Raw genomic sequence first — 17,080 nt, forward strand, 5'->3', positions numbered from 1 at the left:
CCAGTAATCAATGAACTGATTACATCCCCTGAAAAAGTTCTTCGAAAAAGCTTTAAGATGCAAATTTGAATAAAACTTTAATTAGATTAAAGTGAAAATATGTGAGACTACTTTGATTTTATATATCTTAATGTAAATTGCAATGAAGGTTCTTTTTTTATATATTTTTATTTATATATCTCAGGAAGCTATAGACAGACGGACGGAGAGGAGGAGGAGGAGGAGAAGAAGAAGAAGAAGAAGAAGAAGAAGAAGAAGAAGAAGAAGAAGAAGAAGAAGAAGAAAATTGTTGTTAGAAGCAAAAACAACTATCCCCGTCTTATCAATGAAAAGACGTTTACAGTAAGTAGTAACATGGGTGACAGATATGATACTAACCAGGTACTATATATAGATACCTGAAGACAGAGTGTGGCTATAAATGACTATCAGATCTGCTAAAACTACCCAAGAGAGCCTCTTCAAACTATAGCCAAACACAAAATACAAGAGTAATAAAACATATTCACCCGTATATACATGTATATACACTCATGTACGTTTTTTGCGTGTGTGTATATGTGTGTGTGCGTGCGCGCGCGCGTTTGTATAAAGTAGAACCTCTCAGTACGAGTGCCCCATTTTACGAGTAATTTGTTGCACGAGCCGAGAACGTGCGAATTTTTGTCTTAAAGTACGAGCGGAAATCCGCAGTACGAGCGTACAAATTGTCCCATCTTTAAAATAATAAAGTTAACGAAACCGGTTAACATATTTCTTTTGCATTCTCCTTTTAATAATCGTCATTTTACTAGTAGCTACACCTTTTTGCGTTTTAAAACTCATGAAAGATTATTTTTGAGTAGTTTTGTGGGGCTGGGACAGACTAATTATATTTTAGTTAATTTGAATGGGGAAAATTGATTTATAAAACGAGTAAATCATAAAACAAGTAAATTGTAAAACGAGTTCGGTCATGGAACGAATTAAGCTCATACTGCGAGATATCACTGTGTATATATACATACATATAATGTATTCATTCACACACGCGTGTATGTGTGTGTGTATGTGTGTTTCAAGATTGAACTTATTTTTGCATAGCCCTTCGTTTAATAAATTTGGGTATAGAAGTGGAAATTTATAAGCATGTAAAAGCGTACGTGCATATCCATGTATTTATGTAAATACACACACACACATGGATATACATACATGCGCACGCACACACACCTATCAACACACATGCTAGCGCGCGCGACACACTTTTACATAGAAACACACACATACTCGCGCGCGCACACATACACACACACAACCACACACACATATATATATATATATATTGTATATATCTATTACTTTATCTCATTAGACGTGATATTGTATACACACACACACACATACATACATACATACACACACACACACACACATACATACATACATACATACATACATACATACACACACACACATACATACACACACACACACATACATACATACATACATACATACATACATACATACATACATACATACAAACAAAAATACCCTGTTGATGTTGAAATTCCAATGAATTGGATCTAGATTAGAAACCGGTTCTTTCTCTATTGGCAAGAAATCTTGAAATAAACTAAATAATGACATACATACATGCATGCATCCATCCATACATACATCCATACATCCATACTTACATACTGCCAGCCATGCTCATATAGTTAGCATACCGGTGTCTTCACTGCTATAACAGTCCTGCGACCACCACCACATCATTCACCTTACACAAATTATGTTTCTTTGTAATGGCAATGTGGCGGTTTACTTAACTTCTAATAAGCGGGTAATTTAAAATTTCCCTTAAATACACTGATATCAACTAATTTCGATAATATATCTGATTGATTGATTAATATTATCCGTGATTATAATAAGCGGCATACGACGGCTCTCTGGAAGCCAAATATCACTCAAAAATCATTGGTTTCGTCCAAGATGCTGCGCAGTGGGATTGAACCTGGAAGCACCAGGACGTGAAGCAAACTACTTAGCCATACAGCCAGGCCATGTGTGCACACGTACATACATATGTACTATTAATAAGTGTGTACATCCATCCATACTTTAGAGTCGGAATTTTTGTTTACAGTAATACACCAATGCAATTTATTCGAAGTTACTTCGTATGCCCGAGTACAAACAGATAGCATTCCTGTAACAAGACACGCTTGATATCAGCAAAGACATAGGTGCTCTGCTGACAGTGGGGTCGGTAATGTATATTTTATTTTTATCATTGCTTTCCCCACTCCCACCATTCATTCCTTTCTCCGACCCTTCCTGCTATCATGCACAGATCTCATCGTTGCTGACTCTCTTTACTGGTCAGATGCCTGCTGTCACAAACCGATACAACATATCTCAGACATCAGGCATCAAGACTACTTCGTAGATTTTTAATGTGAAGTCAGGTTGATTACTTACACGCTAGTGAATGTTGAACTCACTGATTTCAATTTATTTATTATATCACAAACATCTGTCAACTAACTGGAAGATTTATCATTAACCATTTACTAGCTAATGTGTTGATGTGATTCTGTTACAAATCGAAATCGTAGCGACGAACGATTCGAAATTTGATCCGGGACTTATACATACAAACCAGAAATAATAAATATCAAATTACATTCAATTCTGATAATATTTGAACTTCACCGTTCTTAAAACAGCTGCTTCATATTACAAGAGTTTTTAGGCAGTTAGAAACGTTTAAACTGAACACATGGAGGAAATTCGTGCAGTTTATGAAATTCTTCGATACCAAAGTTTATAAATGGAATAGAAGAGATGAGGCGGCAGAAGATAAGGACGCATCAAGGAGTATAATTCGTATACATAAAACCAAACTAATGAGACCATCGTCATTCTTTACTGAACACTTATTCGATGAAAGATGACACGCTTGTCGCTGATTTTGTTTTGTGTAAGGCTGAGAAGAAATCGAATGAAATAATATCCATTAAAAGAAACTACAAAAGATACGTGTAAAATACAGGCAGCTAAAATGGATAAAGAAGCCGTGTATATTGTTTCTCTATGATTATACATGCTATAAGACTTTTATTTTTTAACTTATATTTATCGGTTTGAATGTAGAACAAAATATCACAAAAACCTTACAATGTAGCTCAACTTATAAAATCAATCGCAAGTTTCCGTCAGTGGTCTTCTACATGATACAACATAGGAGTACGAAATAACTTTATTAATTATCTACCAAGCTGGAATCCCAGTTTTATATCTGGATTTCAGTACTGAAGAGACTACTGTATTCTAATTATGTTCACCCCTTTGTTGAGCTCAAGTTTAACACAGCGGCCCGCTCTACAATTTCTGTGTATAGTGATGTTTTTGACTGCCTACATAGATGCCCAAATACAATTCCATCGGCCAGGGTAAGTATCTCTTCTAGTTTTTATCTCTATTTTTTTTTTTTTTTCATTATTTATCTTGTTTAGTCTAATTGTTAAGATAAGAACAATTATCCTATGTTAAGTTCCGACGTTGACATAGTTATGCCCTCTCAGTAAACTTATTTCTTTCCTCTACAAATCTGCAATGTTTATAACTCACTAATATTGGTTTCAAATTTTGGCACAAGGCCAGCAATTTTGGGGGAAGTGGGTAAGTCGATTACATCAACCCCAGTGCTCAGCTGGTACTTATTTTATCACCCCTGAAAGGATGAAAGCAAACTCGACTCCGGCGGAATTTGAACTCGGGACGTAAAGACGGACGAAATGCTGCCAAGCATTTTGCCCGGCGGGTTAATGATTCTACCAGCTCACCGACTTAGAACTTATTAATATTGATATTGTTGTTGCTGCAATTATTAATGTCATTTATATTATATTATATTATATATATTATATTATATATATTATATTATATTGCTATTGGTAACAAGACAAGGAAGTCAGATGAAAGAAGCATCATTCTGATTCTAAGATTTGACGTTCGTATTATTTAACAAATCTCACTTATTGAAGTGTCATCTGTGGTTTACTAGTTTCATTTATTGAACAGTAGCACTGCCTTCTAGTGTTTAGTTGATATCACTTCAGTGCTTATTATATTGATCAGTACTTATTTTTTCGACCTCGGAAAGATGAAAAAAAAGTGAACCTAGGCGGAATTTGAACGGAGAATGTAAAAGAACGTAATCAAATACAAAGTATTGTGGTTGATACCCTACTGATATTTCAATCTACCACTGTATATCCGCAATATTGCATTGTATCCCTGAGAAAAGCACTTAACCGTTTGCTTAAAACGTGAAGAGAATAAGATTGTTTGGGTAACATTTCTACGAGCCAAGCATTTCGTTTAATGTTTATTCTCATTAAGAATAGGTTCACAAGGTGTAAGAAACTATGAAAATCACAACTTTCTCTAGCTACTCGAAATGCCAGCCAAATTTTCCTCAAGTAAGCACATCCTGTTGTTTTAAATAAAGAAAACCCATATTAGAAAATGTAGTGCTACATATAACTAAAATGATGGGCTGTTCACAACTTCAATGGTTTGGTCATACACCTGTTCGGTGGAGTTTAGAATAGCTATCCCTAGGAAAGGTACAGAGAAATTTTGGAGGTGGCAACAAAATGTACAAAGATTGCTGAAACACAAGAATCATTAAAAAAAAAAGAAATTTCGTTTTCCATTTGGTATGGGGTTTTGAGCACTAGTTATTCCACCCCACCTCCATCCCCATCTGTTCAAACACGCTGATCTGGAGTTACGAACTGCAAAAACACAATTCGGCTAATTTCCTTTACTTAATGGGGATTTTTGGTTGCATAAGCTTCTCTATTATTTATTTTTTTTTACTTTAGATCACGCGAATGTTAAATGGTAACAACGTTGAATATATATCATCTTATATTCTCACCATGTATGACAAATCTCTTCCAGCCATGACCTTGATTTCTACTGCAGCTACCTCTTGCTTCGATTGTCCGTCTAAAACCCTAACTTTCACATATCACCTACAAACACTCACTAATTTAACAGTGACTTGTCTCATGAATAACATGTGATACATCTCCCGTAACTACTCTCTTAGATGAGTGATAATCAAGCATTATTGACAATCTTTTTCTGTGACGACAGTGATACATCAAACCAAACTTTTTGTGTATGGGCAACAAGCAAAACATCATTGTTCTGTGACTCATGAGAGATCAGAACGCATCAACAACAAATTCTCAGCTACAACCACCTCAGCCAAAACGTCACAGTGACACCCATATACAAGTGGTAATCACACAAACAACTCTTCCTAAATGGACACCTATTGGTCATCCTCCACAAATTTTCTTTCTCTTATTGTGTGCTTTCATAAAACTCAGGAATTTCAAACGTTGAGTCCTCCAAGCGTTAACAAAACTTGTTATAACGACATAAATTATGATTGCTCCATACATTGATCTCGCCTGCAAGCAATTTACATTCTTGCAATTGGTGGTTCCCTCACCCTTCTCCGCCAATCGCATACTCACTGACAAATCAGTGCGGTATATTCAACGTAAACTCCTGATCAGCCGATTCTGTTTAACACTTTACAATATTTAAAAAGGAAACAGTGTTATAAATCTCAAGTTCCCAAGTCCTGGAAAATGAACGCCAACACACTGATTTTAGATGAAGCTTCACTCAAACCAAACGTACAACCAAATGCGTCTCAAAAGGAGCTGACTGGAACTTTTTGCTTTGTAGTGAAAAACAAATGATCTACTATTTTCAAGATAATCTCACTGCAAATTCGTTCTTTCCCTGAATATAACCGAATTTGACTTCTGACATCACAACTTAGCTGTAAAGTTTCTTTCACATTTTGTCTTAAATTGAATATTAGTAAATTTTGTCTCTATCTGCAACCCAATAACCGTAAGCTTCAGTTAGCAATCCAAAAATAACATTAGAAACACAATTATGATCTATAATCAACCAATCAACGAGTTGAGAAGAATAAAGATTAGGATACTACAAAGCTGAATGTTGAAAAAAAATATTTCTAATGCATTTATTTTTCAATTTGTGATGCTAAAATTTAGTTCAAAGAAACTGTTCCGCTTAACATTGGATATAAATACGATACAAATCACAGAAACAAACAAACAAAAAACCATAAGGCATTTTGTCAGATACTGCAATGAATTATTTCACAGTCGAAAGTAGACATTTATTATTTCTTTCGTGGTGTATTTATGTATTCTAATTAAGAATAATTTGAGGTTATACATATAGTGAAGTGATGATCAAGGAAATCTGAATGGCTACGCATTCTTCACTAAAAAATGTAATGATAAAAAGATCTTTATTAAGCACGAAACTGTTTTATATAATAAAACTTACCCAGGACTTACCTGTGTTCACAAAAAAGACTCAATGAAGAAACTTAAATTATGCACTGTACAATTATGTGCAGTGTCTGATATGAATATTACACATATGTATTGCAAGTATATATATTTTAGTACATGCAGAACCCATATTAACTTTGGAAATATATATGGTGGACACATATTTGAATAAAATATGTATACTGTGATATGTGTATGTATTACTGTTGCATTTTTATATGTAGCACATGCTACCATGATATTTATAGTATATATAGAGAGGATGCATAGATTATTGACGAAATATACCACTTTTAGTAAATAGACTTTGGTCAGAACTTAATCTGGCAATATATGAGATTGTTGTTATGAGTCTAAATATATGAAATTTACGTAAAGTCGAAGCATTTATTGAATAGCAGTTTGAACATATTTGTTTTAAAATGCTATCACTTTTTGTGATACGGGTACGCAAGTTATTATTAGTATCCACTCAATGCAGTTGGGATTTATGTGTCTAAAATAGTGTGAATAATATTAATCAACTATTAAGCATTTCGCATGCTTATCAGTCGTCATTGCTCCCGTCACTTGTACAAGTTAAATGAAACAGATACATGTATACTTAATTCTGTTTCACAAGTAATATACGTCTATGTATTAATTATTTCAATGACAGCAGATAAGCTATTTTATGTGATTCTTTATTTCAATGTCACTAAGAATGTTACATTTTAATTAGCTATTAATTGCATGGTGTCAGTTCATGAAGTAGGTCAATTCTAAAGTAAAATATATAAAATATCCCATTGCAAAAATAGAAAATAAAAACTTTTGATCGTCATAGATGGTAAGTCGTTAAGAAATCGTGATTTCAAAGCAACTAAGATAGTTAATTTTTTCCTTTTCTTTCCCCCTAATTTTTCTTAGCCTACATGAAGATGACCTGCTGAGAACAAATACGTTTTGCAAATGCTACTTATTTGATTTTGATAAGAAATTTAACTAGAAATTTTAAAGACTAATGTATTTTAAGGTAACTTAAAAAGTTCTTTTTTGTAAATTAGGTCTGTACGATATCTTGTCTGCAATTCATTTTGTAATGTTATACAAGTTTAAGGAAAAGCCAGAGTGTTGGATAAGCAACCAAAAGAGGCTTCAATAGTTATCAATCTCGTTGTTACTACTATTGCACTGCATTCATAGCAAAAATATTAGCTCCCAAAACCTCAGGTATAACAAACTGGAATGGTTCACGACTGCAAGTAGTACTTTATTGTTGATGTTGCTTAACAACACGCCTGCTCTAATCAAAAATTATTCATGATATAAGGCGCTCAAGTTATGACGATTCAGTTTAAATTCTCACATTAATGGTTAAAAATAATATTCAGGAATTGTCTGATATAATAATGAAATATATCAGAAATTGTCACCATACTCTATAACATCAGACCCATTCCCCACAACTATAAATTAGATTAATTTTAATTTAAATTCCGGGTTGACTTCCTTGCTTTTCTTAACCAGAATTAATATGAAATGATGATATCCTTTCAACACTGTGGTTGTAATTTTAATTCATTAAAATTTCTTGGCTTACTACATTAAGTGCAATAGTGTCCAATTTATTATGTGCATATAAATGTATATGTGTATGCGTGTGCTTGTATATCTGTAAATCTCTTTCTCTCTTTCTTTCTTTCTTTCTTTCTTTCTTTCTTTCTTTCTTTCTCTTTCTCTGTATATACACACACGCGCGCACACTCAAAGAGATTTACACAAATATACAAGCACACGTATACACATATATACATACATATGTTAATAAGTATTATTGTAACTATAAGAGCAAATTAGTGTGTCCATTTGAGGGGGCCATTCTACCTTTCTTCTTTCAAAAACAGAGGGTGGAATGAATCGTACAAGTTTGCGTTGATTCATTTGAACTTTAGATGATAGGGAGGGACACTAAATATGATATTAAATGGTCAATTTAAATAGCGCTTCACCGTATATTATCGGGAATTCGAAATGTGATCTCTACTTGGAAGAAATACTTCATATACTTACCTCTAATTGCAGGTTAATAAATCGCTGAAACGAATTAGCAGTAAAATGCGTTACGTTCATTGAGAAAAGTTTATTTATTTTCAAAGTAAAGGACTCTAAATAGAAATCACTTAGATAAAAGGGTACATCAGTTAACGTAGCGAAATAATCGCAAATATATTTGCCAGATTGTAAACAAATTTGCCCTGAACCTCACAATTATATATATATATATATATATATATATATATATATATATCTAGAGAGAGAGAGATACATACATACATACATACATACATACATACATACATACATACATACATATATACATACATATAAATATATATATATATATATATATATATTATAGAATAAAACAGAATATGGTTAGAATTTCGATTTATTTTGTTCACTGTGAATGCATCTTGACCTACTTAAAGTTCTTTCTACTAATGGTGTATACAATAATCTGTTCCCTTAATATCTACGTATGAAGGTCATTCCAATTTAAATGATGATCATCATCATCATTGTTCGACCGTGGTCGAGACTTATAGTCTTTTCAAATAGCTAATAATGTGTGCGCGCGCCACTACTACACACATTGGAAAGCATTGTACAACCAAGCACTAAAGAAGATCTTTCCTCCTCCATGAAACAAAGCTGTTCCCGCTGGACGTCAACCCAGTATTTCTAAGCTACGGACCGAGTGATTTATTGTAAGGTTATCTCCCTAGATAGATTGCCTTCACTACGGCTAAGGAGCCCTTTCTACCCCACAATGATGTATTAAATGATACCATAACTGTGGGAAGATGAATGGAGGCATAACATCGCCACCACTAGTGATCACTCCAAACACCATGATGTTGACCGGATATCCAACTGACCCTACAATACTGTGTAGCCGAGAAAATAAAAAAAAATGCGCAATTAAAGATATAGAATGGCGATACTTTACCCATCGCACCCTGTATATCAATATATATATATACGTATACATATATATGTGTGTATGTATGTATGCTTACCACCCTACTAATACGGCTGCGAGACGTGGACTGCTTACCGAAGGCACGAGCGCCAGATAAACCACTTCCATCTCAGGTGTCTTCGGAACCTCCTTCACATCCGCTGGCAGGACAAAGTCCCAGACACGGAAGTTCTGAAGCAGGCAGATCTCCCTAGCACCATCACAATCATGCGCAAGGCCCAGCTGAGATGGGCGGGCCACGTCTCCCGCATGTCCGACACTCGCATCCCAAAACAGCTCTTCTACGGTGAACTCGGCCAGGGCAGGCGCAAAGTCGGAGGGCAGAAGAAGCGCTACAAGGATTGTCTCAAGGTCTCTCTCAAAGACTTCTCCATCGGAACAGAGACCTGGGAGACACTTGCTGCCAACCGCTCATCCTGGCGCAGCGCAATCACCGTGGGAGCAGGGACAGCCGAGGAGGGACGGATTCGGTCAGCGGAGCAGAAACGTCAGATGCGTAAAGCCAGAGCCGCCTGCACCAGTAGCACGGCCCCTACCCACTTCTGCCCCACCTGTGGGAGGGGCTTCCTTGCCCGGATTGGCTTCACCAACCACCTCCGGTCTCATGGCGCCAGTTCCATCAGATGATGTCAGTTGGTCATCTTCGAACCGAAGGACGAACATTATTATTATTATATATGTGTGTATGTATGTATGTATGTATGTATGTATGTATGTATGTATAAATATATATATATATATATACTTTTATTGTTTTGGTTGTTTCAGTCATTTGACTGCGGTCATGCTGGAGCACCGCCTTACAGGTTTTTTTAGTCGAAGAAATCGACCCCAGTTCTCATTCTTTGTAAGCCTAGTATTTACTCTATCGGTCACTTTCTCCGAACTGTTAAGTTACGGGGACGTAAATTCACCAACATCGGTTGTCAAGCGACGGTGGGGAATGGGACAATCACAGACACATAGACACATACATACATACATACATACATACATACATACATACATACATACATACACACATACACACACACACACTTATATATATATATACACATACATATATATACTTTATTATTATTAAAGCTGCAAAAACATCACAAAAATATCACAATCCTTATTATTATTATTATTATTAGAGCTTCATAAAACATCACAAAAATATCGTCATGTTTTTGCAGCTTTAATGATAATGAAGCATATTACTCTACCTCCAGTATTTGAGTACTATTTTCTCCCATCTTGTTTCACATTTATGTGCTTACTTTGATGTGTATATATATATATAAATTTACACACTCACACACACACACATTATATACATACATACATGCATACATGCATACATACATGCATACATACATACATACATACATACATACATACATACATACATACATACATACATACATATACATACCTACATATATAAGCCGCCCTATCGGGCGGCTTTTGAGCTAGCTCCTGTGGAGGCCTCTTCATTGGGCCTTGAGCCCAATAATGACACTTCATGTATTGATTACATATTAAATTTTATTAAACTTGACCTATATTTTTCAAGCAATTAACAATTTTCGTCAAAACAATGATATATTATGTCGACTTGGAACTTATTGCAGAGCTTCATGATAAACAGCATTTTTTGTCTTCCCGTTCAGGGATCATTACACTTTTTGTTTCTAACTCCCTCTCTCTATCTCGCTCTCTCTATCTCGCTCTCTCTCTCTTCTCTCTCTCTCTCTCTCTCTCTCTCTCTCTCTCTCTCTCTCTCTCTCTCTCTCTCTCTCTTTCTGTTGATTGTTTTCAACCATCACCATCACCAGTACCACCATAGCTGCTATACACACACTATTCAAACTTCTGACGCCACCACCATCAACACCTTTGACTTCGCCGCCTTCCTCTCCACCATTATCACCACTGTCTTTCACATCCCTTACTGTCACCGTCATGCTTGACAGCCTCAGCTACCACCACCACCATCAACACCATCGCCTCCGTCTTTACCACAACTACAGCTCATACTATTACTATCACCCCATTACCATTTCAATTGTCAATCTACTACCACCCTCACCGTCTCTATTCCTACTGTTACTCTCACCCCAGCAAGTGGAGTAGAAGTGTCATTGAATAGTGAGAGAGGAGGTCAAAGTGTGACACACTGACACACATTCATATATGTCTTCTTGGTAATTCCTCTGTAGCAGAGATGAATTACCAAGAAGACATATATGGATTTCAAGGTTCTCATACTAAAGTACATACAAATTTTACATTTCTAAAATAACTATATCAACTATATTTGGAATACAAGACAATATAACAGATTTTATATATGAATATTATGGATTATTGCAGAAGACTAACCAAGGAAGTATATATGGATTTAAAGACTCTCATCAAAAGCAGTAATTTTTAATTTTTAATTTATCTTTCAAACAAACACTATTTTATAGTATTACTTCAAGTTTTAAAAAACTATCATTCGATATCTATATATATAAAACTGTAGTTGTGTGAGTGTCTGTCCCCTTCGATTTAGATTCCTAACTACTCCCACATTTTGCGGTGCAGTTTAACCAAATTCGGGTATCTTATAGTCGTGATTCATATCGAGCCCGTCTGAGTATTAGCGCGCGTCTACGATGAGTCTACGATTTAAAAAATAATTTAACATCATTTTTTATTCCATTTTAATGCATAATTTTTCGTGTGTCGATGGCGGCGGAGTTGGCGTCCATGGTCACTCCTGCACCTGTTTGCTTCTCCCCCTTCTTCCCTCCTTCGTGGAGCTATGGGGAAGGGAGTGTAAGGAAATCAACGTCGTAAAGCGTTGTCAAGGAGACCAGCGTTCTTTTAGAACAACGACTTCATGGCTTGAAGACACCAAAACAGAAATGGCTAAGAAAGCCCGAATTGGCATCTATAAGGGAAGTAACTCTCTAAAAATGCTTATATAGTTATTTCCCTTACAGACCCGAGCAACACCGGGCGATACTGCTAGTGTTATATAAGATTCAAATTTTATATCTATGAAGAGCAGAAGTGTTGTCTATAAATGCTTATCAATATAGGATTTCAAAATAAGGACAACACTTCTGTGAAACGATCGTAAGAGGCTTTAAATACTTAATTCGAAACTTTTAAACTGTCATATACATTATAGATTTATACTTATACATATTTACATATTTATATTTATTTATTTATATATTTTAAATACAACAATTATTTTTCACACGTGTATATCTTTCTGAGGAGTTTTATGATATTGATTTGCTAATATTAATAATAATATATTATTAAATATATATATATATATATATATATATATATATATATATATATATATATATATATATATATAATCGCTCGTATTAAATATATAAATACTTTAATAGTATTGATACTTTGATACAATAGACCACTCAATATAAATTCAGTATATAATATTCTCATTGAATATATTTAACTAAAGATTTATATACATAGGCGCAGGAGTGGCTGTGTGGTAAGTAGCTTGCTTACGAACCATATGGTTCCGGGTTCAGTCCCACTGAGTGGCACCTTGGACAAGTGTCTTCTTCTATAGCCTCGGGCCGACCAAAGCCTTGTGAGTGGATTTGGTAGACGGAAACTGAAAGAAGCCCGTCGTATATATGTATATACATGTGTGTGTGTGTGTTTGTCCCGCCAACATCACTTGACAACCGATGCTGGTGTATTTACGTCCCCGTAACTTAGCGGTTCGGCAAAAGAGATCGATAGAATAAGTACTAGGCTTACAAAGAATAAGAGTGGTCTATATATATATAATATATATATATGCATTTATGGGTACAGGACGTCATATATATATATATATATATATATATATATATATATATATTATATATATATATGTGTGTGTGTGTGTGTGTGTGTGGTGTGTGTGTGTGTGTGTGTATATATATATATATTATATATATATATAGTACATATAGTTTCTCACGTTGAGGAGCGGACGTAGTATATGAGGAATGTATATCTGAGATATAGACTTTTTTTTTTCTTCCTTTTAGTTATCTAGATTTTACATCAAATCTTGTTTGGCTAAATATTTGATTCAGGATGGTTCAGGAATGCTCTAAGACTAGGAGAAGAAGAGGGAGAAAAAGCGCAAAAAAACCCCCAACAAAGTAAAGCAATAACCGACAAAAACAAATGGGACCACGTTTCAACTTAGGTGGAAAATCAATTTTAACTGACCTCAGCTAAACACCGTCACAAGAGTTTATCTACAACATATTACTCACATGGGCAATGGGGGTGTTCAGAAATTATACACACGGTTTGTGACATCTCAGATGTTTATAATGTCAGGAGAAGGTTAATACTGTCAGTCAGTCTTCTCTCGCTCACTTATTCTCTCTATCTCTCTCTTTCTTTCCTTCTCTTTCTCTCTCTCTCTCTCTCTCTCTCTCTCTCTTTCCCTTTCTATCTCTCTCCCTCCCTCATTCATACACTCATTCATTAAATCTTATGAATGCATGTTTATTTTATACATTCCCGCATGAAGCGATGTTTACTGACAATGTAGTTTATGTTTATCTCATCAAGCATGATGTTCATCGACAAAAAACTTCCTATGCGCAACATACATACATACATACATACATACATACATACATACATACATACATACATACATATGAGTGCCAGTTTGTGTGTGTGTGTGTGCATATGTGTATGTTTATATATATTTATGTAAATGTATAAACGTCTATATATTCCACCTGCGCATACACAAGCTTATACACACAAGGTATCTTCTCTTTACGCAAAATCAAAATACCTGATGATGCACATATCGGTTTATATAATGTATAAAATAAGATATATATTATATTGTGTGTGCGTGTGTGTGTATGTGTGTGTGCGCGCGTATACATATATATACATATCTGTGTATGTGTGTATATATATATATATATATATATATATATATACACACACACACGTATATGTATATATATATGTGTGTGTGTATGTGTGTAGATAGATAGATAGATAGATAGATAGATAGATAGATAGATAGATAGATAGATAGACAGACAGACAGATAGATATAATTATGAACTGTGAAGGTGTATTGCGCGTTGGGTTCACAAACATGAGATAGTAAGTTCGAACTTTTCCCACATCAGATTGAACGGGTGGCTGTATGTCTACATTAAAGATTATTTTGAATTGAAATTGTGGAACAAAAATGTCTTGCAGTATTTATTCCAGTGTGTCACGTTTTGATTTCAAATCCGGTCGAGGTCACTTTACTTTTCATCCCTCTGGGCCAATAAAATACAGAAACAGTTTAGTACTATAATCGATGTAATCGACTAATCCATTCCCTCAAAATTGCTGCCCTATTTATTTAGTTAACTTAGTTGTGTACAAGAAATATTACATAAAAGAAATGTCTTGCAATATCCACCGTTTTAATTCCAATCTTACTGAGAATGGCTTTGCCAGACATCCTACCGGGGTCGAAAAACAAGAGCCACATATATACTGAAGTTTATTTAATCGACTATTCCACCTTTCCCCCTATAAATCTAAGGCCCCACTCAGTGATGGCAACGGCAAGATTGAGGTCTTGAACACAAAGATATAATACACGTTTACGTCACAAATTTATCGGAAAGGGCAAAAAAGGACTTAGATATTTTTGCTTGTGACATTATTCTTACTTCTAGAATTCATCGTCTGACTTGGAAGTACATGATAAGATCTAGATTTCAAGGTTATTGGTATGAATTATTCACTTAGGTTAAAGCAACGTGTTATTTCAGTCTGCCTTATAATGTTTTCCCGTCTCTTAAATATATGTCATGCTACTTGTGTAAAGTTCTAGACTCTCAATGTGGTTATATTTATTGAAGAATTTATAAAGCTAAAAGCTGAATTAATAGAAGATATAAATAATATTAATAAAGGACAGAATTAACACTTTGGCAACTTTAATAGTTGAATATTGCACCAGTAGAATACTATTTATCTTCATTTATAGCTTGGATTGTATAGTAAATGTATATTCATTGTCCTTTGTACGATCCATAGAGGTTGTGATGATGGTAAGCCGACGACAGGCTGTTGATACAGTAGCTCCAGTTCTATGAGGCTTCTGAACTTGTGTAGATAAACAGATTGGTTAGTTCTTTCTCTGGTATTGGTCAAATGATGTAGATACTTCTGATGAGAGCCCAATACGATTCAAAAATCGATTAAGGCAGTTCTTCGATCTTTTTTTATAATCTACGGAGAAAAAAATTAAATTTGCTGTGTTTGTATGTCTCCTTAGTAACGTAAATTTGTTTGTGTGTGTGTATAAAAATTAAAATCTCATGACATAATTTCTTATTCCCTTTCTCATTACTGTTCTGTATTTGATGAATACTTTGTTCTAAAGTATATTTATGTTGAGTACTAACACCAGGTTATTATTATCGCTATGCCTAAGCCTAATAATAATAATAATAATAATAATAATAATAATAATAATAATAATAATAATAATAACAATATATGTAATATGTGTATATATATACATACATACATATATATATATACATACATACATATATATATATGCCTCTTTGATTCTTTGGTCTCCTCTTCCCCCACTCTCTCACATTTCTCTGCCTTTCTCACTTTGCACCTCACTGACCCTGCCTTTCTTTTGTCCCTCCAATCCTAGGCACTCTCTCTTGCCGTAAGGCATTATTTTTCAAACACGCCAGCTAAGTTGAACTGTCTAAAGTCGAAAGACGCCTGTTGTTTTTGTCCTGTTATTATTATTATTATTATTATTATTATATTATTATTATTATTATTATTGTTTTTTGTATTTATATTCGTATTACTTTTTGTTTTTTATATTTATATTCGTGTGGCATCGTCCGTTTTTCTGTCCTTGTTTCGTATACATTCGATCCTTTTTCCAAGAAATCTAATTCTCGTAGCTTAGTTTTTCCTTGGGGCTGGCCGGATTGAAGCGATCTCAAGATTAATCAGCCGAAATTGCGAGGATGATCCGGTTCTAGACTGAAGATTAGAGGCTTCGAATGACCCGTCTGTTTTTTGTGTCGTCTATTTGAATGTTTTGCGTTCTTGTCCCATTTTATATTTTTATATATATTTTTTTATACATATATATATATAAACCTGGGTGTTTTCTTCTATCTTTCGAATCTCTCCCGCATGCCCTTTAATATTTCAGTGTTTAAATATATGCTTCATGAGCAACAAAATATACAACTAACCAGTTATTAACAAAAAAGTAACAAAACATAAATTCTTTAACCACCATTGAAATAAACAGATGCTGCTGAATTATTTTCTGGTGTTATTTGCACTGTAATTTCTTTGTATCTTAGACGTCACGTTTGTCAAAAACAGAGGGTGGTCCAATCACCAATTCGAGAGCAAGAAACCATTTCACATCCCATATATCAGCGAGTTATGAGACCATGTAGATCATCTGTGACTGGATATTGCTCCACATTAAAGTAAGCCTGAATTTTGCTTATTCATCGATTATCTCTGTCACCATAGGAGGCTGCACATTGTTAATACTGTTGTTAATATTTTCAGGTCGACTCGA

At 34.6% G+C, this 17,080-nt stretch overlaps 1 protein-coding gene across 3 annotated transcripts in view; it reads left to right on the plus strand.

Moving 5' to 3' along the window:
- Positions 1–2,249: 2,249 nt before the first annotated feature.
- LOC115232432 (epidermal growth factor-like protein 7) overlaps positions 2,250–17,080 on the plus strand; it is a 53,676-nt gene continuing 38,845 nt past the window's right edge. Inside the window, exons 1-3 of one of the 3 annotated variants that reach the window (XM_036515189.1) lie at positions 10,869–10,950; positions 15,707–15,709; positions 16,854–16,985. In XM_036515189.1, coding sequence (XP_036371082.1) covers positions 10,949–10,950; positions 15,707–15,709; positions 16,854–16,985 — 137 coding nt within the window. In that variant the 5' untranslated portion in view covers positions 10,869–10,948. Of the gene's footprint in view, positions 3,444–10,868; positions 10,951–11,555; positions 11,850–15,706; positions 15,710–16,853; positions 16,986–17,080 lie in introns of those variants that run through there. The other 2 variants (XM_029802304.2, XM_036515194.1) reach the window with 2 other exon arrangements.

Source organism: Octopus sinensis, linkage group LG2, assembly GCF_006345805.1.
Source record: "Octopus sinensis linkage group LG2, ASM634580v1, whole genome shotgun sequence".
Classification (NCBI taxonomy): Eukaryota; Metazoa; Mollusca; class Cephalopoda; order Octopoda; family Octopodidae; genus Octopus; species Octopus sinensis.